The following is a 23510-nucleotide window of genomic DNA, read 5'->3' on the forward strand; positions in this document are numbered from 1 at the left end:
TATGATAACCCAACCTAACGTAACCGCCGCAGCGCGCTGTAAAATAAGTGGCCTCCATATAATAACGAAAGTACCGTTTCTACTAGTACATTTTGTAAAAGCATCAACAGGCAAAAAAATAATATTGTTTATTAAACTATTTATTATACTGTTTTACATCAGTGCAAGAAGCTAGTCTTCATTTTTGGAAGCTTTCCGTATGCTATAAGTAGAGTCCTCCCCATAAACTACCTAAGATTCTAAAGGTTTTTCAAAGTTGCTCCAGAGATTTGCTTGAACTGAAGCTAAGAATTTCCCAGGAAATTTAAGTAATTCCTGAAAAAATGCTGGAATGAGTATTCAATGGAATTTTCTTGAGGCTAAAGGAATGTGAACATAAATTCCATTGATATAGACTAACACTGATCATTTACCAGAGTAACTAGTTTCACTACTGCATGTTTAGATTCTCTTTCAGTAGTCAAGTCATTGTTACAGTCGGCTTCAAGTCATGTGAAACTGCTGTTTCTTTCTTATTTTTAAAAAGCCCTAGAGTTTGTAGAAAACTAAATTGTGCCTGTAATGAGTAAGAGAGTGTATGCACATCGTTCATATACACTTTGAGCCATGAATGATCTCTTGGGCATGTATAAACTAAAATATTCTCTAATCCACTCCATTTTTTTCTTTATAAATGGCTTTCCAAGAGAAATTTCCCTGGATCTTAGATGTTTTGTAACAATAAAGGACTCAGGAGCTCTTGGGAGTGGTTGTTAGTATATGAACAACAACACAACTGAATAATATAATTCAGGATTAATTAAATAATAATATAATTGTAACAATTTACAAGAAATTGTTCTTTGATATATTTTTTTATTGATACATATTGTGTTATAACAGTGGTTGTCTTGTTAGTATATGAACAATTACTTAATATAACTTGAGGTTATTTTTTTTTTAGGAAAAAGCATTTAGCTTGGATGAAAGACAATTATAGGATGGATAGGACACAGCTAACTCACTTGATGAAAGGTTGCAGACGAGTCACTGATCACACTAAATATATATATATACATACACAATAATTGTTATTTCACCTCTTTTAGAGGAGCTACTACAAAAGTAGATGGTAGATCAACATTAGATAATATCCTTTTATCCTCGCCCTCACAGCTAACTCTTACCGGTATTTATTTTCATGTACATAAACTAATTTGCTTTTCAATCTTGTCATTTAAGTATGGTAAACTCCCGGTTATCCGAGTCTCGGTTAACCGAGCCTCCGGGTTAACCGGGCCGGTCATAAAAAAAAATAACTACAAATAAAGGTCTTAATATTAAGACAACTACCAGGAGGCGCGATGTATATGTGTTTAACAAGCGTGGTCGAGTAGTGGAAGTCTCTACTGGCTGTTAGGTTGAGTAGTAGACTTCTCTACTGTACTGTACTGGCTGTTGCTAGGCTGAGCCGTCGATCCGTAATGCACGAATACACAGATAATCAATCAATTCTAAGAACTACAGTAGCGCATGGCAACACTAAATAAACAGGCCGTAATGCTCCTTAGGCATGATGTCATCGTAGGCGACGGCAATGACGTAATTTTTGCCGTTTGCAATCAGCTGGTTGTTTAAATCTTTTCTTGGAAAACAAAAATGTACTGTAACTAAAAAAAATATTACGTAATTTTATTGCCGTGGCCTATGACGTCGTCATGTCTGAGGAGCCTTACGGCCTGTTTATTCAGTGTTGCCTTAAGTAGCGCCTGAGATCTTTACTGGCTGTTGCTAGGTCGAGCATTCTATGAATTATCGGTGCACTGGAAACCTGCGTATTTCCTTATCCACCTGGACCTGACATTTTTAGTCTGTCTGAGTCCTGAGTCTCAGTTTAGTAGCTCTGAACTCGCGCTGGACTTGTTCTCGTGCTAATCGCGGTTGTGTTTATTTTTGCCATTTTAATTGATTGTTTATCGTTGTTGTTGACTTTTACTGTTACCGAATATTCATTGTTTGTTGTTGATTTTTATTGTTGCTGTGTGTGGGAAACGGAAAAGAGTTGTAGTTTCTCTTGAAACCAAATTTAATGTGATTAAGAGGTTAGCTCAGAAGACGATCAAAGTCTTTTTAAAGAAATAATCTGTCTTCATACTTGCTTACAGGTATTCAATTGTGTCTATTATATGTTCTTTCTTCTAATATACCAGTTTTGTAAACTTTCACTGGGTTTTACGTCATTTTTACCATAACTGTACTTATCCTCCGTATTATCAGAGTTTTCCCGTATCCGAGGTAGTCCCGGTCCCAATTACCTCGTATAATCGGGAGTCTACTGTAAATGTAACTACAATATCGCTATGTGTCTGTATCTAGTGCTTGTGTTGTTCAGTTGGCTAACCTGTCAGACATTTTGAATTTAAACTATGACATCTCATTTTTTTGTCTTTATAACTGCCATCTACTTCAGAAGAAGCCTCTGAAAGAGGCGAAATATCAAGTATTTTGTGTGTATATGTATATTTTATGTGTTCTTTGGCTCGTCTGCAACCTTTCATCAGGTGAGTTAGCTGTATCCTCTCCATCCTACAAATTTCTTCAATATAACTTGAGTCGAGTAACAAACTATTTAATACAGTATAGTTATCTGGAACAAAGGAAAATTTCAACCAAAATATCAAGTGTGCTTCAAAAGGACAAATGAGTCGTCTTAACTTATAAGAACTATTCCTTTATGCAGCATAGATGTTTAAGACATATTGAAAAACTCAAAATTGTTCTGCCAATTTTAAGCATGAAAACATAGTTAAATAATATTAGGTTCTAAAATTTGATTTGATTCTGTCTTTGTATTCCAGATGTTTCGACTGAAATTGACCGATGAAGACTTTGAAAACGAGCACCACCGACAGACAAGCCGTCATCGGGCAAACAAGCAAAATTCTGCATCTGGCAGATAGTTCAACTCCTCCGAAAGATGAAAACCTATGGTGCTTTATTTAACATTTCAATCTGATGTACATAACATTTTTAATAGTAATTCTACGAGTTGTTATGCATATCATATATTTATAATAATGTTAAGGGCAGCTTCTATTTGTGCAAAAGAAGACATTAAGTTTAACGTTGTTCTTAAACAAGTTTGAATTCCTGATAATAATTATAATTAATGTTTACAAGTTTGAGTTTTCTACTTAAAAATTTCCTCAAGATTAATTTTAACTTCTTTATTTAAATTATATATCATTCCCTATTTTAATGGCATAAATATTGCTTGCGTTTTGTATCCTCACCCTTTTGTTAGAACTTCATGTTCTTTTGTTTACACATAGTTAGATTTCATTCAAAACCATAGTAATCAATAATATTGTTCTAATAGTCCAGTTTGTATAGATTGAAAGTATTGTTGCACAAAGTATTGGTAAAAGACAGATGCAAGTTCATTTATTCTAATCAAATGTTAGTTATTTGATAACGATAACATAAACAATTTTAACTAATGACAATGGTCAGCACATAATTAAATTTATATTTCGTTAGTTTATATTTGATTGTGTTTTTTTTTTCTAAATTTCATATTTAATTTCAGAATTGGCTTATAATGGGTTAGCTGCGTATTACCCAATGTGGGACGATTGCTTTTAAATATTCCACTAACTGTATATTTGTTATTAGTATATTATGGTTAGGTTTAAGAAGTCATATTGGACGCTTAGGGTATAGCTTGAGTTGTCATTTAAATGAGTGAATATAAATTATTGCTCATAGTCATAGTCTTCACATGTTATGTAATTTTAAGCAACTTATTCTAAAAACTGTAAGTAGTTTTGTTTAATGAAACTAGTCGCTAATATGATGTATATTCATCCCATTATTGCTGAATGTGTCCTCATGAGTTACTAATCCAATAGAAAATCCTACTTAATATAGGTTTATGTTTAAGAGATCAAAGCAATTTGCTTATGTCTCTCAAATTTTCATTACATTTAACACCACTTATAACCTACTTAAATAAAATAGATTCTTGATAAACTTATTATGTTTCAGGTAATATTCTCAGCAGTCTCTTATTTGATTAAATTTTAACGCAAGTTTTAGATTTATCCTCAGACAATCTGATTTCTAGGGGTGTGCGATGCATCAAAATTCTGATTCGATTCGATTAGATGCATCAAATCGCGATTTGATTCAGTGGGGATCAAAAACAATTTGATTCATGAGGGAGTCGGTATACATATACGAAAAACGCCTGCAGAAAGTCAACGGAATACAGTACCCACAATACAGGAGCGCGTTGTTGTTGCGTTTCCTTTGCGAAGGCATTCTTATTTAATTAATTCTTTGCTTTAATTGTTTATTAATTTGTTGTTTTTGACATTGCAAATGATGAGAACTTTTGTTAAGTGTAAGTAGTGTGAGACATGTTTTATTACTGTAATATCCTAAACAAGTCACTCCAAAATCATTCTAAAAATAACACAGGTCTGACAAATTTTTACTTGATACTTAACTAGTAATGTTTTAGACTGATAAATTTGGTATTTTTGTAGGTCTGCTATGTATTCCTTGTAGTTTGTAGGTCTGATTCTATCCTCTCATTTTATCAATGTGAACCAATTGAAAGTTTTAGTATAAATCTTACAAATGTTTTTATTTGTTTACACCAAAACATATCTTTATTTGTAAAATCAATATTATAAAGTAGGTAACATGCTAAACAATATGATTCTGCAAGTAAAAATTATGAAACAGGCAAGTAAAGCAGCTCACTGACATTTCCAGCGATACAGGTTCTTCTAATATATGATAGAAAATATATATTTTTTTCACCTAAAATATATATATGTCATATGTATGAATAGGCCTAATACTACATCAACGAAAATTTGCATTACACAAATGTGGTAAATTTTAATTAGCCTATTGTTACTTCACTCCATTGACAAGTATGAATAGAGAAATGCCGTATTGCTTCGATTCGATTTGTATCGATTCGAATAGAAAATCTGTTGAATGGAATCGTTGTTTTGAATCAAAAATTGTTTGCTCCACACCCCTACTGATTTCTAATCTTAATAGGTTAGCTTCTCGGTCACATGATGTAGAGTGCCATCTTCAGGGTGACTAGTTCACTTATGAAGTCTGTACTCCTAATCTGACTTCATACGTCAACTATTGTTACTCACTGGTCTGAAGAATACCTGCACTGTTGTCCCCAGTCTTGAATGCCAATCTTTTTAACTCTTTGAGTACCCGTTCTTCCCAGTAGTTTATTAACTGTCATCAAACAGTTGATAAGATCATCATGATTGAAGCGTACAGGAATTGCATCGTTACCATTACTACTGAACTTGATTGCAGGACAGTGACAATGGGTTGAATAAGATATCGCCACGAACTGGTAGTTCAGAACCCACCTTTAACAGGTCCGCGTAACTAGTTATGTCTCTTAGCCAAGGAGGATCTACACTCCTTTGACTAAAAGCCATATAATAATTATATGTTGTATTTATTATGTTTGTCTTGTTATGTCATTATGATAGTTAACTATATGTGTATTATTCCGACATTAAAAAAATATTTAAATATCCACTTCATTCCTGAGTAAACCAACAACCAATGCTATCAAACAATCTTGTTATTTATTGATAATTGTTACACCAGTGCTGAGATCCCTAAAATAATACAGACTGTATTTTCAGAAATAAATTAAACATGTAAGAATTTCACTTAAGTCTCTATAATATAACGCATAATTTTGATATTTTGACAATATTTCTCTCTTCCAACATTCCTAGATGACTTTAAAATATGTTATCTAAGGTTTATTGAATAAGTAATTGTACTATGTAATATTAATACAAATTAAATATGTAAGTGATTTTTGTACAGTTGAAATACACAGTTTAAAAATTATGAATTTAGTTTTACTATCCTTCAGCTCATTAAAATCTTTTGGAGCCGGTGTCAAAACCCACATATTTTATGTCAACTGATCAAAGTGGCATACTCGTTGGCTAGGCTAAGACTAAGTCTTGAATGTGTCCAGAATGCAAGCAGAGTGAGATAATCATTGGAATGCTGGATAACAGAAGCGTGCTTTAGATTGTGTTCATTCATTTTATAAGGCGACTCAGCAATGACTCTCTAGGTTACTAATCTTGGGATTGCCAGTTTGATTATGAGATGATGCAGTAATTTTTGTTGTTGTAAACAACTGGACTCTACTCTCCTTGATCGTGTGTTTTTCAATAAATGGTCCTGGCTAAACCCACAACATGTACCCACAACACCCCACAACATGTGTGCATGTTGTGTACAAATTGTACTGTTTGTTATGGTAATAGTCCATAACAAAGCTATCATCTTCTTATCCCAAAAAAATCGCAGGTCTTAAAATGAATTCCGTGACGGTCTCTGGCCATTATAGATCTCCAGCATATTACTTAGCGGGTCATTCCATAACTCGCTCTTCTATTATAAATTTGTTAATTATTAGGCTCATGTGCATCACTGCATCAGGATCAGACTATTTTGAAACAGTCAGAAATAGGTCAAGTCACTTTAAAAGATGATTATCAAACATTTAAATTTATTGAAACAATCCTCTTAAATGTATCATTGGTGCTTTTTATAGAGTTAAACTTCTAAACAAGATAGACATATATTTTGGGAACACAAGTTAACTTAATAGGATAAGGATAAGGTATTGGCAGACAAATTTTCATTGTCTCCAAAGGTTTTGAATGATCAGGTTTTATCATTGTTGACATTAATATCAGCAATAGAGAGTAAAATATTTCGATAGATAATTTTTAATCGCACTCTTGATTCAATTGTATTTTAGCTCTAGAAAAATTTCTCTCTTTAAAATACAGAATTTTAAGTTCAGGGAAAATATATTTTTTAAAGTTTGTTTGAGACCTAAATTAAATTTGTCAGACCAATTATGTTCTAAGATTTATCTCAAAATTTGATTTGACCAAAAATAAATATCTTACGATTTTGGTAATTTTAAAGCGTTTTGAAGGTTAAAGGAAGTGTAATATACATCAAACATTTATGTTAATATTTGGATACAACTTATTGCTGGAATGTATGTAATAGAGGATAGTGTTGATACATATAAACTGTATTAGGAAAGGAAATGTTGTGTTTTAAAATAAATTAATTAAACATAGCTATGAGTCAAAATAGTAAAACCCCTTGAGTGCTTGGGACTGACTCTTGGTAGAGTTCCGACTTTCAAAACCTTAGTCACAATCAAAAATCACTTTTTTCAATGGGTCATAATTATTTACAAATTCACTAGTTATTTACCTTTTTTGTTTTATACAAATGTGTTATATATATAAATAATGAAATTCTAGTCATCATACATTATCTCCAGAATATAGATATTAGGAAAATCACAATACTGTATTCCATCTTAAGGCACTCAAAGTGTCAAACTACATTGAGTAAGAGGCATTTCAAGTGAAGTTAGTTTTTATTGAAGTAACTTACAGTATTTTATTGACTTTAAAAAGCAAAAAAAGTTAATTTCAGGGTGTTCTAGAACTCTGTTACCATGATTGGATCATGCTTGTTCACAAACTCATTCAAATAGATATCGGTTTACACGATTTATTCAAATGTTATCTAAGTCAGGGAATTTTCATGAGATTCATTGTGCTAAATGACATCTGCAGATAATAAGAGGAAATCTGCAATGGTGTTAGACCCATAGATTTCACCATGAAGACAATGGTTATAGCCACCGACATTTCTATTTAGGAAAATTTGCTTGAATCCCAGAGGCATTATAAGATGATTTATTTTTATATTATTCAAGTTGCATTCTGAGTGCACAATTAATTCACAATAAATGTCTTTTTTAACACTGAACTGCCTCTTAATTTAAAAAATGTATATTGTTTATACTGAACTTTACCTCAAAAGAAACATTGAAATAATATCACCAAAACTTATCAAAAAATATCTTGTAAAAATACATTGAATTACAGTTAAGTGGAAAACTGTCACCTTTTACAAAGGATAATTCTTTTCAGCACAACTCCACAAGTCCGTACTTTATGAACCACTTCCTCTTGCATTAAATTGAAACACATGGCGATCAAAGCCATTCCTAGCATAAGATACATGGAGCAAAAGATAAAACTCAGTTCGACTCCTTTGAATGATGTACCTTCTTTGTCTTTAGGCACAATATCTCCAAAGCCGATTGTGCTTAAGGAGATAAAACAAAAATATGAGGCATCCAAGAATCCCCAATGTTCCCACTCCGCGAAGAGAAGAGCCCCGCTGCATACATATCTAAAACAAATATCATTTTTTGTTATACATATTGTTTTTCAAACGTCAAACTAAGAGGGAAGGAAAAGAGGTGTGATTTATTCATAAAAACTCTTTCAGTTGATATAGCTGGGAGATTACAAGTGTGATCGTTCACTTAGCATCCCCTGAGGGACATGTGTAGCTTAAGGATTTTCACTACTGAAATTAATTCCAACAGGAAGAGTCAAAACATCTTCCTGGTATACGGCCTGTCATTGGAAGTTAGGAAATGGACCTTCCACACAAGTGGTGGATGCTGCTCAATCGTTGTAACTCTCGGAGATAAAAATGAGGAGTGAGAGACGATCTGTCATGTAACTTTGATTAGGATATGTCATACCATAAATTGCATGGTCAATGTTTGCCCTTCAAGTCTTCTTGGTGGATAGTGCAGCCATTTGCTTAGCATTTGGTAGTATGCGAGAAGCTGGAATAAAATGAATTAAGGGTGCGCTCTACCTGTCCGCCGCGCGCTAATGATTTAGGCTTAATGGATTTAGGATCTCTGTCACTATTGGCTTGTTTCTTAACCGATTGAAAATATATTTATGTTACTTTATTCATTTCATATTTTTGTAGGCTTGTACGGTTGCAATTTTGTGCTAATAGTAGACATTTAAGTGTGTAGTGACTGGCAAATACCTCAAAAAAAGCTTTTTTTAAAGCATTTTACTCATGAGAATTAATTTTTTGATGAAATTAAAATAAAACTAGAGAGTCATAGATTTGAATGTAAGGAACTCCTGAACATCTGAAGAAGGTTCAGATAAAACAAATTTTATAATGTAACTTAGTAACTCGAGAGGACTTAAATGTCTGCAAGTGCTTCTCGCAGCGCTGTTCAATGGCGCAACATAGCTACTGATGCCCGAGCTGAGGTAGAGCGCACCCTGTGTTAAGGAAAAGTAATCCTTTTTATTCTATTTTGGACATTATTTAAACACAAATTAACATTGCGGTCCCAGGGGGGGGGATGGGAGGGATATATCCCCCCCCAACACGAAATATTTTATACTTTATTAGCTAACATAAATACTATTAGCTTGAGCATATTTTAGAGCTCAAATACGTATAAAAATACGTTTTTAGGCTTTAAATTCCTCATTTTACTGGGGGGGGGAACCCTGGTGGTCACCCCCCACGAAATGTAATCCTGCAAATTAAAGGTAGTAAAGGTTTTCTGACAGCTTGAATTATTTCTGACCGCTAACCAAAGAAGCTTTACAATAAAATATATGAATAACTTGCATTAGAGGGGTATACTTACCCCACCATTATGGCAAGACACAGTGTAATGGGGACAGTGATGGTTTGAGGGTCAGTACCAGCCTCAGAGCTCCATTCATCCTCATCACTGTACTCCAGATCTGCACCTTCTCCTTCCTCAGTGTGTCGCCCTTGCATCTAGAGAGCAACAGATCACAGAACAACTCGGTCACTAGGTTGATGAATCATCAGAATAAAGGTGTGTTGGGCTTGTTTTAGGTTGAAATTTAGACAATATTACCTGGTGATTTCCATCAATACTGTTTGAGATAGTTGTTGTAAAAGGACTGTATATAAAATTTAAAATATAATTCTTCATTCAGACCTAGTAGTGTGGTTCAGTCTGGCACCTGTGTATGACTTACACGCTCGTACAGCTTTATCATTAGCCAACCAAACAAAATAGTCACAACCTGTTCATCCAGCAGTGTAATGTACATGGAGATGTTAATGTCATACTCCTTTATTGTTCAGTACATTACTGGAGTACTAATTTTGCACACACAATATAATGTTTTGAAATTTATTTTAGTTTTAAATCCTGATGATTCAGCCTTTTTCCCGTCAAGAGTCTGAACCAGTATTTTAAGCTTGTGTTTGTAAAACAGTTGCACAACACAAACAGTTGCTAAACAACTGTAATGGTCAGAAAACTACATCAATTGCAAAAGGTGTGATGATCAAATTGAAATCCATGCAATATTCTCAACCATGTTCTCTAACCTGAGATCTAGGGTGTTGAGGGTGGCCAGGCGGATATTTAGTCAGACATGAAGAACATCCTTGAAACCGATGGCACTTTGCGTAGATCCATTTGAAACTCTTTGCCAAAATGTCACCGATGTTGGACAGATAAAGCAGGAACAGTGGCATGCCAGCAATAGCATAGACAATGGTTGCAAGCTTGCCCCACTCTGTGCGAGGAGCCACATTGCCGTAGCCTGGAAACACTCAGCAACTTAAGTCTTCAACTTTATACTTATCAATTACTTGTTTAAATTATACAAAATCCCAGACAGCACAAGGATATTTTATAAATATTTTTAAAATATATATCCATCCTAAAAATATTTTATATATTTTAATATTATTTAAAATATATTTTTTTCAATTTTTTAATAATATGTTAGCATAATAGCTTAATAATATTTTTAAATGATTTTTTTAATGGTCTTAAAAATATATTTTGTAAATATTTGTTATTTTTTGGTTGAATATATTTACAAAATATTTTTAATATATTAAGACAAAATAATTTAGTGTTTTATGTAAAATATATTATTTAAATATTTTATTTACCTAAAAATATAGCTTTTAAGAATATTTTTAAAGAATTGTCATTGTAAAAATATTTTTTTGAACACTTTTATCACCTTTTTAAAGAATATTATAGAAATATTTTATAAATAGCCTGTTAAAGTTTTAAAAAAATATTTTGGTAATTTGTTTCAACCAATCTGCGTAAATTATATTTCCCACACATTTTAAAAATATATTTTGAAAACAAATTTCTTGTTCCTAAAGAATAGTTTTAGGGCCATGACTTTTAAAAATAATTCAAGTAGCATATACTAAATATCACATGTATATTAAAGATGTCTTAAAATCACTCAAAAAATAATTCCTTTTTTCCCAAACAGATAAACAAAATGTTTAGACTATCTCATAAAAGTAAACTTTTAACAAGCCGAATGTCCACCCAAGTAGCAAAAATTGTTATTGTTGGCCCAATGTTGGGAAATGGTCAGCACGCTAGTAACAATAATACCATGATTAAAAATTCTGTTGCCAGTCATTGCAATCGTAGAATATGGATTCAACTTTACTGTACCGGTACATCAATGTGTTTCTCATTTATAGATTTGGATTTTGTTACACATTTCAAACTACTTTTACCTCGTTGAGCCCTTTAAGGTGTTTTATTTCTTGTTGTTATGATTTCGGTGGCGGTACTCAGTCATTTATAACTCTTATAATGAACTGGTACTAGATTGTGGCTCCATATGTGTTGGAATAGCATGCATAGTATTCTTATTAAATAACATTAAAGTGGAATTCTCCTGATAGATGCAATAATTTTGGACTTTGGAATGGACATGATTGTTATCTACAGTTAGCTGCAGACAAAGTATGTAAGGCTTTTGCAGCTTGTTGGAAATTATGTTTTGTAAAACTTAATTTTTGTCTTACATAAATTAATAAACAATATCCAGTACCGGTATACCATTAACATATTTTTTAAATTTAAGAATGGCTATATTTACTTTACATTAGATTATGACATAATCAAATCATATTCATAAAAATATTATTTGTGAAGTAATCCAGAAGGCAGCACACAAAATGAAGATAATCAAATCATTGACTGCAGTAGATTAATAATAGCTTACTTATTGTTGTTTAATATGTTTAACAATTTGGCTCAGATAGATTGTAAGCTATTACAGAAATTAACATTCACTCCATATGACCTCCACTGGGGGTTAAAGAAGTACCTAATTAATTTAGAAGTACAGTAGTAGTACATCCCCTACGGTTAGTGATTTATGATATGAATGTGACAGCAAGAAAGCTGAGTATGTATAAATACTGTACTGAATAGCCCTACAATATACTGTTATACATACAGAACCCATGAAGTTTCTTCAATAGCTAAAATAGAATATTGTGCCACTTCTGCATGTAGGCTTTTTGCTCAAGACTTACCTATAGTTGTGATGACACTGAGCGAGTAGAGGAATGACCCAGAGAATGACCATCGGTTGGTTGTGGCAAATTGTCCTTCGTAACTGTGATTTAACACTTCCTCCACTATTTTGTTTTGAAACCTCACTAGTTCTGCTTGTACAATATTTTTCCACATGGGTTCATCGTACACATCACAGCAGGTTTTCTTCCATAGCTCCATGGCAGTGTCATTCCTGATCTTCATGACTTCAGTCAGACGATTCTTGTAGGCCTCCCTTTCAAGCGCCATGAACATCGCAGAGCCAGCCATCGTATACCCAACGACGAGCCCGATGATGCCGATGTTGCTGAACATAAACGCAATGAACTGCCGGAGGTATTCCTTGCATCGGTATGACCATGTTCTGCGTCTGCGTTCGGAAGAACGACCTCGCCTCTCCATTGGCAGGTTTTTCGTTTAAATAACGACGACCACTTGCCAACATAATCTTGCACACATCCTTGAAACGCTTCAGAGGGAATTTTTATTTTGTACCAATGTAGACTATCAGGAATCATTATATTGAACAAATGAGGGGGTGAATCACCGAGATTCATTTTTTCTATTGAGAACTGAAGAGTTAAGAGGCATTATTACAATTGTGATCTTTGGTGCTATAACTTCTTTTTCATATCAGAAATATTTTGCAAAGTATGTCTGAGATTTTACATCCATAAATAAAAAAATATTACTTTAAGAACTGTTTCATGGTCCTCTCAACTCTTAACTGCTTTTCTTCACTTGTACACACACTGTACTTTTTGACACCTGTGAAAAAGAGGTGAAGTATAATGATCTAATTTTAACATCATCAGTGTTGGTATTCAATATATATAAAATATATTATTGATGTAAGACGGTTCAACTTAGCAATAGATTTATCAGGTAATGAATATTTCTAAAGTATTACTCATCCTCACATCGTTGTTTATTATGAATGTATTTTTTAATTTATGAAACGGAATACTTTGAAAAAAATTCAACATTAGCTATTGGAAAAGTGTTGATTCAAAAATGATATTGGAACATGAGAAAAGTTGGTTGGGAGAGTTTGTTACCTAATTCCTATTGTGGCTGGACAGTTCAGTCCATGGTGGAAGTAAATATTTACTTTCACCATGGTTCAGTCCACCCAGGTCGTCAGTTATCAGTATAGATAAAAGCCTCAACTTTATATTTACTGATAATAACCAGTAACCATGTATTTAACCCCCATTTTCAAAACAGTTGATGTAGGTATATTAAATAATTGAGTTTCTCTATAATGAAAGGAATAGTTCCGGAGCAATATCTATGTAGAATAAACAAAGTTGTTTTTTACGGAAAAGTAACGTTATGTAATTTTACCGTGCATTTAGTCAGCTGATGAAATAAACAAGTAACTGCAACAGCCTATTTTATTTTCTGTAATACAAAAATATTATAATTTATGTTATGTCCTAAATAAACTGTATTATGCGTTTAAAATGTACTAACTAGCTGTTTTGTGTATTATAATGTAAAGTATCGTACGTTACTAACCCGGTAAGCTTTGACGTACTTGCATGAAAATCCCGCACTACACCACTTACCAGTAGTAATGTAACTTAGTAACTTAGTAGTTAGTAGTAGTGTAACTTAGTATTAGTAACGTAACATACTAATACCGTAAATTAAATCCAATAAGTTTAATTTTTACTCAGATACACATTTTAATTTCTAATGATATTATGATTATTGTATGATATTATATTGCATGAAATTATATTGTATGATATTATATTATGATACAGTATATTCTAATGATATTCATACATGATTGGTTTTTCCTACATTTTTTGGCTCGTTAATGACATCATCAAAATTCATTATTATAGCTTTACATCACTTTCGGTACACATGGGCGTTAAATGTTTTTAGTTATTTTAAAAAAACTAATTGTTTTAGGGACTATTAGTAACACACTTTATAACTGTTTTTTTGCTGCTCTCATTCTAAATTCACTGCATCTTTGTTTTTTAAATTTATAAACAACATGTAATTTGACAATGTAAGGATCACGTCAAACATAAAATACTGTCGAAAGCAAAAACAAGACAGAAACTTAATTAACTAACCAACACTGATAAAATATTTCTTACGGGATTGAAGAAAAATCTGACATTATAGTGAGTAATAAAAAATTACATCATAAATGACAAATAAAGCTCTAAGTAGCACATATGCAAGTAGTGGCAGTGACGAGTGCGTCCCTATCCAAGAGTGGGGAGGATTCTATTGAGTTACACTTTAAAACATTTGAAATATAACTTATTCAAAGTATTTTCCTTTGCTTGCGCCCCCCATCAAACCCAAAACCTCTTGCGCCCCTGGGCCCATTTATAAACACGGCCCAGATTCGACTATTAAGCTGAAGCAAAATTGAAAATTGAATTTTATTTGTGATATATAAATACACCTTACTTTTCAAATTATGCGTAAAATATTTGGTTAAAAAAATTTGATATAATCAATTACAATATCAGAGCATAGAAATTTTAGCAAGCATAATGTTATGAAAGTTAATTTTAGGTTATAGTCTTTTATAACAAAGTAATTACTTTAGAAAACAATTTATGTACTGTAAATGATATATTTCTTTCATCCTAAAATAATAACAATAATAATAATGTTTTTTAATACAATAAAATATTGAAACTAAAAACGTGTTGATAATAATATAAAATAGTTGATGATTCTAATAAGAAAACCCCATAACTTGTAAATCACTTTCTAGCAAAAGTTTGCATAAAAACAAGAGTTTAGTATTATCATTGACTATTGGATACTGAAGTAGATATCCCTTCTTTATGGACTAGCTGTTGCCAATATTTTACCAAACAAGATCATAGTTGTGTGAGCCAGCCACAGAATGTGCTAGTCTCTAAAATTCAATTGTCTACCTTATTTTTATTGTTGACCAAGTTGATGGGTCATAACAGTTGCTAAAGCTCACAATAAGTCATTCCATTAGTTTGACTTTGGTAAGGTTTGTGAATTCGAAATTAGTCATTTCAATGAGCACAATCTGTCGGTGGCTCACATCAACTATAACGATTTTGATTTAAAAACTGGCAACAACTTTAACATGAGAATGGAACGTCTAGTTGTATCAATAGTCAAAGGTATTATGTAGTATGGCACTTAAATAAGTTCAGAGATTGTGGTCTACCTACTCTTACAGAGTGTCAATCAAAGTCAAAGCAAATTTGTTATTTTAATAATTCTTAAAAACTTTCCAACAGAATAGCATAGTATTATATCAGTGTTATTGTTAAATACTGACAGTAATATCATACATTTGTTATAGATATGAAAGTTAAACAGTATCAATAAAACCAAATCAGTACAAATTGGTAACTTTATCTTCTAACTAAATTGCCAAAAATAAGAAGAATGACTTGTTTATTATATTATGATGTTTATGAGTGAATAATATGATGTTCAAGGCAGGCAACTTTGCCAGATATGTCTTGATTAGCTCAACAAACCATTCATACCAAATGAGAAACATATTCGTATTCAAGATTTTAATTATTTCCTGTAATAAAACAAATTAAACCTTAAATTCTTTTAAAATGATATTTTAAGATAAGATTGGAGTAAAACTAGTTGTTGATGTAGGGAATGCTGAAGTAAAAACCTGTATTATAACCTTTTATTGAAAACCAATATACTCTGAGAAAACTCAAAATTTACAGATTATGCTGGAGAAAGCAATATTTAGTCGTGATATGATTATTAGATGAAAACATAAATTGATGCTTAAATGCCTTATAGTTATTCATTGTCATTATAAAGCTTAACAAAATAAAAATAAGAATATCTAAAATTTGAACATGAAGTTTTTTTATGTTAATATAAATGGTATCAGGATACACCTATTAAACAAACCCTGTTATGTACCTTTACCTAATTATCAAACTAGGTTAACCACGAGTATGAAAATAGTTATTGGCAAATTCACAGTATCATAATGGTCAGCTTACCTTGATCCTTTAAATTTCAGTATGTTCTTCAGTTTTACATCTGAGCACAGACTTATTTGTCAAACAACAACTAGCTAAGTTATACAAACAATGCTATGCCAACTAATGTAAGACTTGAAGAACAAACAGAAAGTACAGAACAGTGCTTGAGAGAGGTACAAGTCATAGGGTGGACTGAAATAGCCGATTGTGACCTGTGGTTTGCCTGCTCCCCGCTCGCTACCGAGCGCCACCTATTTATAGCACACTAAAGGAACACAATAATTAACAAATATAACTATATTTAATGACAATGAAAACTTGGCGCTGCTATTGCAAACAATAATAAACTAAATAATGCTATATCCAGCACCCACATCCCGTGTTATTGATTTTCCAATGACAGATGTTTCCTTATGCATATATGAATTTGTTTTTCTTGCCTTACTTGTCTGCGATAGTTGTTTTAATTTCATATGGGATTATGAAGTTGTGCTGAGATAAGTTGGACTTTGGGGTTTGATGATAAAAATAGGGAAGGAATTTTAAATTAAAAACATATATTTACTGAGTGATGATTGTATAATAATATTAAAAATATTGAAGTAATAACAATAATGATGATAAATCTTTGTCATGACAATGTTATATTTAAATTTATGGAATAGATATAACCTTTCAGTCAAATTTTTATTACATTACATTTTTATTTCATTTTTATTTTTCAGAGGTACTCAATAAATTAGAGAATTTATATTTACATATATTTAAATACCATAGATTGGAAATGTCCCCAATGAACATAACAATTGTTCTAAACCTCATTGAAATAGTTTTTAAACAGATTCGAAGTAGTTATTTATAAAAATTTTTTTATTAATATAAGCTTAAAACAATTTTTAACTATTCTGCATGAAATTTCTAAAATCAGAATCTTTAAAACTTTAGATAACTTATTTCAAACAACTATTAGTTTAGTTTTAAAAAGTAATACGAGCCAATACGGTAATTGTTTAGTTAAAAATTGACAATGGGCTGGTAATACATTAATTACCGGTAATAGTTAGTAACTTGATTTTTAATTTTTTTTTTTATTTGTCACAAAATACTCCATAAACAAAGAAAAAAAAGGGAGTTTATGTAAACATACACACATATATATATATAAATTTATTTTTTAAGGAAGAATTGCCTAAATAGAATGCACCAAGGAAATTCAATATTTGGAATAAGGGTTTGATCAGTGTTCACTTTTTTTGAAGACTTGATTTGCATTTGTTAAGTTTATATGGAACTTTTTGTAGCTTGAAAACAGGAATTTTCCCAGAAGATCCTGTTTCAAGATTTTGAAGTAAATCTTAAAGGTAAATTTGACCAAGCAACTAGAAGGTAAACTTATATCTCACCTTAAGTTAGAATACATAAGCAGTCTTAAAGATTTACTGATTAGAGAGATACTGATTAAGCAATACATTTGAAATCAAGATTATTTTGAATTTAAATGATTTATTGTCATTTATTAAGGGTCAGTAAAGGTGATTCCATTCTGATGGCATGAAGTATAAATGTGTAGATTAAGGGTGGAGCATTTGTTTATTAATCTGTCCTCTAAGTAAAAATCCATCAACTGACTCCTTACAGCGGGGCTCATAAACGGCATCGTTCAGTACAAATGTCAAACAACTTTAACCACATGGCTATTTGTTATAGCGGAAATAGTCATGCTAGTTTATGTGTTTTGATTTGTTTCCAGGTAACCAACACACAACACGATGGAAATAGTTTATTGCAAAACTCAACAGCTGGGTCCCCTATTCTTGTACGTCAGATTTGACAATGAAATAGATTTATAATTATGTTTTCCAGACCTTGACCATATTTTTTTGCATGCGTCTGATTTACAAATAGAATGTTTAACATTTTATAAGTTTTGGTTTGTTGTACACCTAGGTAACATACCTATACAAACAGCCATTCCATTTTATGTGCATACTCTTGTGTCCAATCACAGACAATTCAATTATTTGTTCATATTAAATAGTTATTGGATTTTTCTATATCAAGGAAATGTTTAATATTTTACTTTTTACCTACACAAGTCAAAATATTACGAGAACAATAAGGTTTGTAACAAAAGAATAAGTTTTTATTAGGTTCATATAAAGTCAATGCTGAAAATTACTTGAATTTTTTTGTAGAAATTGGCTAGTGTGTTTGTATTGGATTTAGTTTAAATGTAATTAATCGATATCATCTAAAGATAGCTTTGAGTCAAAACACTTTGGACAAATAATTTGATTAATCCAAAGCTCTTGCTGGCTTACTAAAACAATGTAAAATTCAAATATAAGTATATGAGCCACATTTCAATTCAAAAGAGTTAAAGCTTGGATTATTAACTAACTTACTGTGCCAGTCTAAGTAGGTCTATAAAATGCAGATTGAATCCAGTTGTTATTTATTTAATATTTCCAAAAAAGAGTGTACAAAGGCACACACAGGGTGTTCAATTTGCAACGCAACAAAATAGAACGGCATTCTGTTACCTCTCTTTTGGAAAGATACAAATATTAGCATAAATTAATTTATTGGATGAACCCACACAATGGATCATATAGTTAATGATTGCAGTTACCAGATCATTGTGACAGTGGGATTAAAACATATACAATGGATCATATATAGTTAATGACTGCAGTTACCAGAGCATTGTGACAGTGTGGTTAAAACCTACACACAATTGATCATATTGCAGTTCCTAGATCATTGTGACAATGAGGTTAAAACCTATACAATGGATCATATAGTAAATATTTGCAGTTCCCAGATCATTGTGACAGTGGGATTAAAACCTATACAATGGATCATATAGTGAATGATTGCAGTTCCCAGATCAGTGACAGTGGGGTCAAAACCTATACAATGGATCATATAGTTAATGATTGCAGTTCCCAGATCATTGTGACAGTGGGATTAAAACATATACAATGGATCATATATAGTTAATGTTGGAGTTCCCAGATCATTGTGACAGTGTGGTTAAAACCTACACACAATTGATCATATTGCAGTTCCCATATCATTGTGACAATGAGGTTAAAACCTATACAATGGATCATATAGTAAATGATTGCAGTTCCCAGATCATTGTGACAGTGGTGTTAAAAGCTATACAATGAATCATATAGTGAATGATTGCAGTTCCCAGATCAGTGACAGTGGGGTCAAAACCTATACAATGGATCATATAGTTAATGATTGCAGTTCCCAGATCATTGTGACAGTGGGATTAAAACCTATACAATGGATCATATATAGTTAATGTTGGAGTTCCCAGATCATTGTGACAGTGTGGTTAAAACCTACACACAATTGATCATATTGCAGTTCCCATATCATTGTGACAATGAGGTTAAAACCTATACAATGGATCATATAGTAAATGATTGCAGTTCCCAGATCATTGTGACAGTGGTGTTAAAAGCTATACAATGAATCATATAGTGAATGATTGCAGTTCCCAGATCAGTGACAGTGGGGTCAAAACCTATACAATGGATCATATAGTAAATGATTGCAGTTCCCAGATCATTGTGACAGTGGTGTTAAAAGCTATACAATGAATCATATAGTAAATGATTGCAGTTCCCAGATCAGTGACAGTGGGGTCAAAACCAATACAATGGATCATATATGAATGATTGCGGTTCCCAGATCATTGTGTCAGTGGGGTTAAAAAATATGCAATGGATCATATAGTTAATGGTTGTAGTTCCTAGATCATTGTGACAGTGGGTTACCTATACAATGGATCATATATGATTGCAGTTCCCAGATCATTGTGATAGTGGGGTTAAAACCTATACAATGGGTCATATTGTAATGAATGCAGTTCCGAGATCATTGTGACAGTGGAGGTTACAACCTAGACGATGAATCATATTGTTAATGATTGCCTTACTAGGTGGGGGTTAGTTCAACTCCACAACCCAGGTTAACCGTATTAAGATGGATTACTGAGATAGATTTGGCTTTGTAAAAAAATGTTTCTGTTAATAGCTTTTTTTAATTTTAATATTGGATTCTTAAAAACTGTCTGACATCACTTGAACAAATACATTTTTAATTTCATATATTTTAGTAACTAGTACCATATGCTTTGTAATAGTATTCCATAGTATGAAATGAAATGTGTTTATTGTCCTTAGAATTTTCACAAATTATTGACAAAGTCATAAAACTGCTAATGTTTATAGCATAGTCAGTTAATAAATACAGTAAGATACAATATAGCTAACTACTTAAAATGAGACATTTTACAATACATATTTTAAATATTACAATTGAATAGGTAATCTTATTCTTAAGAAAAATTTGTGGCATTGAAAATAATGGAAGTGAATAAACCGCATAACCAACAAAGTCCAACAGTACTTTGGTCAATTCGCTAACTCTACTTAAAAAATTAATACCAGACATTTCAAAAAATTCATTTAGGGAATAGAATGAGTTGTTCAAAAGCCATCTGTAGAATTTAGTTTTTTAAGTATTTTCTTTTCTGTTTCTTCTTTTCTTTTTTTTTCTTTTTTATTGTGCTTCAACAAAATACATATTATTTCTAATTCATTCCTCAAAACTGATAATAAATACTATAAGTGCTGAAATTTGAAATGACCATCAATGACTCCAGCGGAGGTTCGTTCCAGAACCATTAGAACCACTTCCTCTCTCTCTTGCAAAAGTCATTCATACCGGTACCTGCTTTTATGAGTTTTGTGAGTCAGGACTATAAAATTATTCTGGTACTATGTGTGTCATATGCTAGAAAAACCACGTTAGGTTGGTCTTACTCACATTTTGCATAGCCACTGCAAGATATTTTATTGTGTGCTTAGTTGTTTTGTGTTTTTTATCAACACATTCATTCTGAAAGGTAGGACAGCTATAAAAGTTCTTGAAACTTCTGTTATGTTATGGTTTTACCTTTTTTAGGTTTTGTGCTTGAAGGATAGAAAATATAACTACATTGCAGTGTTTTGAAATAGTGTTTTACTTTTAAGTTTAGTGTACCTATCCTTTAATTTTGATGTACACTTTAGACTGTTGAAAATAATTGTAAACATGGACCCAACAGATTCTAGATATTTCAACTCTTTATAAAAAGTTTTAAGTTTTAAAACTGCTATATATGTAAAGAAAATGTGACTATATTTTTCATTGTACTATACAAAACACACATTATATAAAAATGTAAAAATTTCTTTTAAATTAATAGTATACTAAAAACTATTTGGTAATAATTATAATTTAAGGTTGTCACATGACACATGTTAATAGACAATGCTAGCATATAGTTATATAAATGATAAGCAATCTAGAAATAAATTATTTGTTTTCCAATAAGGTTATTTTTAGCGAATTTCTCTATAGGGAGGGCAGTAAATATCACGTAGCTGGTGGCATAGTAAGACCTAGACCCAGGATCAATTTATTTTTTCATGTTTATGTCCCCAGACACCAAAAACACAATTCGTAAAAATTTGTATATGTATTTTGAGTCTATGACCTATGATCACAATAAGTCAAGTAATTTTGATCCGATTTTGATGAAATTTGGCATGAATGTGTTAGGCCTACACGTTCTGTATACACTTGAATGAGTTCGTAAAGCAGCAAGAATGGGTCATAAAAACAAAATGTTCCGGGGTTTTAAAATTTAAAAAATGGGTGTTTAAAAAATGGGTTTTTAAAATTTAAAAACAGTTTTTATTACAACTATTGCATAGAGCTTAAAAAAAAAACAATTATGTACATTGAATCAATTGTTGCACAATTAAAGGTTTACTGAGGAAATTAAAAAAACTGTACATTTAAAACCCCATGTTATTCCTATGAAGAATAACATAAGAATTTCTATAAAACACTTGTACTTTCACTGTAGCAGCAAACATAAGTCCTTGTCAAATCTAATTTAAAGGGAATAAATCTGACAAGTTTAATGGATAATTTTGTCAAAATCCATTCAGACAAATGGAAATTCGCTTAGTCTGCAGGTTTGCTGCAATTTATTTCTTTTTCCTCTTCAAATTTTGGTGTTGGTTGGATGGATAATGTTTATACCTCATTCAAAATATGTCACATGCATAACATTGTAAACATTTACTTGTGTAGTATTGATAGTGAAAGATTTAAAAAGAAATGATAAGGACAGCCAAGCAGAGCGATTAAATTTATTTTTACAATTTTATATTAATACAAATGGTAACGTTGCTTTTATTTTTTCATCATTCAATAAACGTTTTTATAAGGGTTCCTAATTTTCCAATGCCAAAATTCAATAACGTTTTTACATTAAAAGAAACCTAAAGTATGACCTAAAGTATGAATGAAACTAAAGTTGGACAAACAGTTTCTGAATTTGTCTGAATAATTTCCTTGTACGTTGTACAGTTTATTTTCTGAAAGGAATCAAATCACCTGTTATTGTGGAAATATAAGTGGAGCAGTGACATTAGTCCTAGGAGGCAAAGTACACCGATAAGGAGTCACATAGATATTGCAAAGACCTGAAAAATCAGGACAATCTAAACAGGTGGTCGGATGTAGAGTTGAGCCACTCATCATCTTGAAGATAAAGTGAATTTGTTTTTAAAACTTTATCAGATCTCTTAAAATATAACTTATATACTTTCATATGTAAATTTTAAAACAGCAAAAACTATATTGAGTTTAGAAAGTGTTTTTCTGATGATTTCCTAGCAGGCTCCTCTGAGTGAGTACCGTACTTAATTAAAGATAGAATATATGAATTGTAGTCAGCCTTGTTTTGTAACTGACTGCTCAACAATGTTGCCGTGAATTATTTGACTCATTAAACTTTGAAATAACATTAAAATTTGAATGATTAATCCTAGTGGACTTAAAGCACATGCTGTTCCAAATTCTAAGTTTGTTTAAAACTGTAGAAAATGGTAACTTAGTGATACAAAATTGCAGCAAAATTCAACTGTATCATTTTTTAGCCTTTAATTACTTGCTACCTAATATTCATGCTAATGTTTCTTTTTTTTAAATTTATGTTTTTATGTTGTCAGTACGGTTTTAAAAGAATGGTTACAACTTTACTATTTTTATTTTGGAAACCAAACAAGATATAGAGGGGAATATAAATATATAATGCTGCCATTATGAATTGTTATGGTGGTTGATTAATA

The 23510-nt window shown here is 31.7% G+C and overlaps 2 protein-coding genes across 3 annotated transcripts in view; one reads left to right on the top strand and one right to left on the bottom strand.

Moving 5' to 3' along the window:
- The window catches only part of LOC128997871 (TBC1 domain family member whacked), a 34354-nt gene extending 28461 nt beyond the window's left edge, over window positions 1-5893 (top strand). Inside the window, exon 9 of the mRNA XM_054423650.1 lies at window positions 2838-5893. Coding sequence (XP_054279625.1) covers window positions 2838-2939 — 102 coding nt within the window. The 3' untranslated portion in view covers window positions 2940-5893. The remainder of the gene's footprint in view (window positions 1-2837) is intronic.
- LOC128997870 (potassium channel subfamily K member 18) lies at window positions 213-16491 on the bottom strand. Of its 2 annotated transcripts, XM_054423648.1 has the most exons (6): window positions 16318-16491; window positions 12289-13078; window positions 10306-10523; window positions 9584-9720; window positions 8005-8295; window positions 213-315 (listed from the first exon to the last, which is right to left on the bottom strand). In XM_054423648.1, the coding sequence occupies exons 2-6, from the start codon at window positions 12710-12712 to the stop codon at window positions 285-287; spliced, it is 1101 nt and encodes a 366-aa protein (XP_054279623.1). In that variant the 5' UTR covers window positions 12713-13078; window positions 16318-16491; the 3' UTR covers window positions 213-284. The 2 variants fall into 2 exon arrangements, with proteins under 2 accessions (XP_054279623.1, XP_054279624.1); XM_054423649.1 differs by lacking the exon at window positions 213-315 and having other exon boundaries at window positions 6552-8295.
- Between the last annotated feature and the right edge of the window lie 7019 nt (window positions 16492-23510).

Source organism: Macrosteles quadrilineatus, unplaced genomic scaffold, assembly GCF_028750875.1.
Source record: "Macrosteles quadrilineatus isolate MER2022 unplaced genomic scaffold, UCM_ALF_1.0 Scaffold_7__1_contigs__length_78375512, whole genome shotgun sequence".
Classification (NCBI taxonomy): domain Eukaryota; kingdom Metazoa; phylum Arthropoda; class Insecta; order Hemiptera; family Cicadellidae; genus Macrosteles; species Macrosteles quadrilineatus.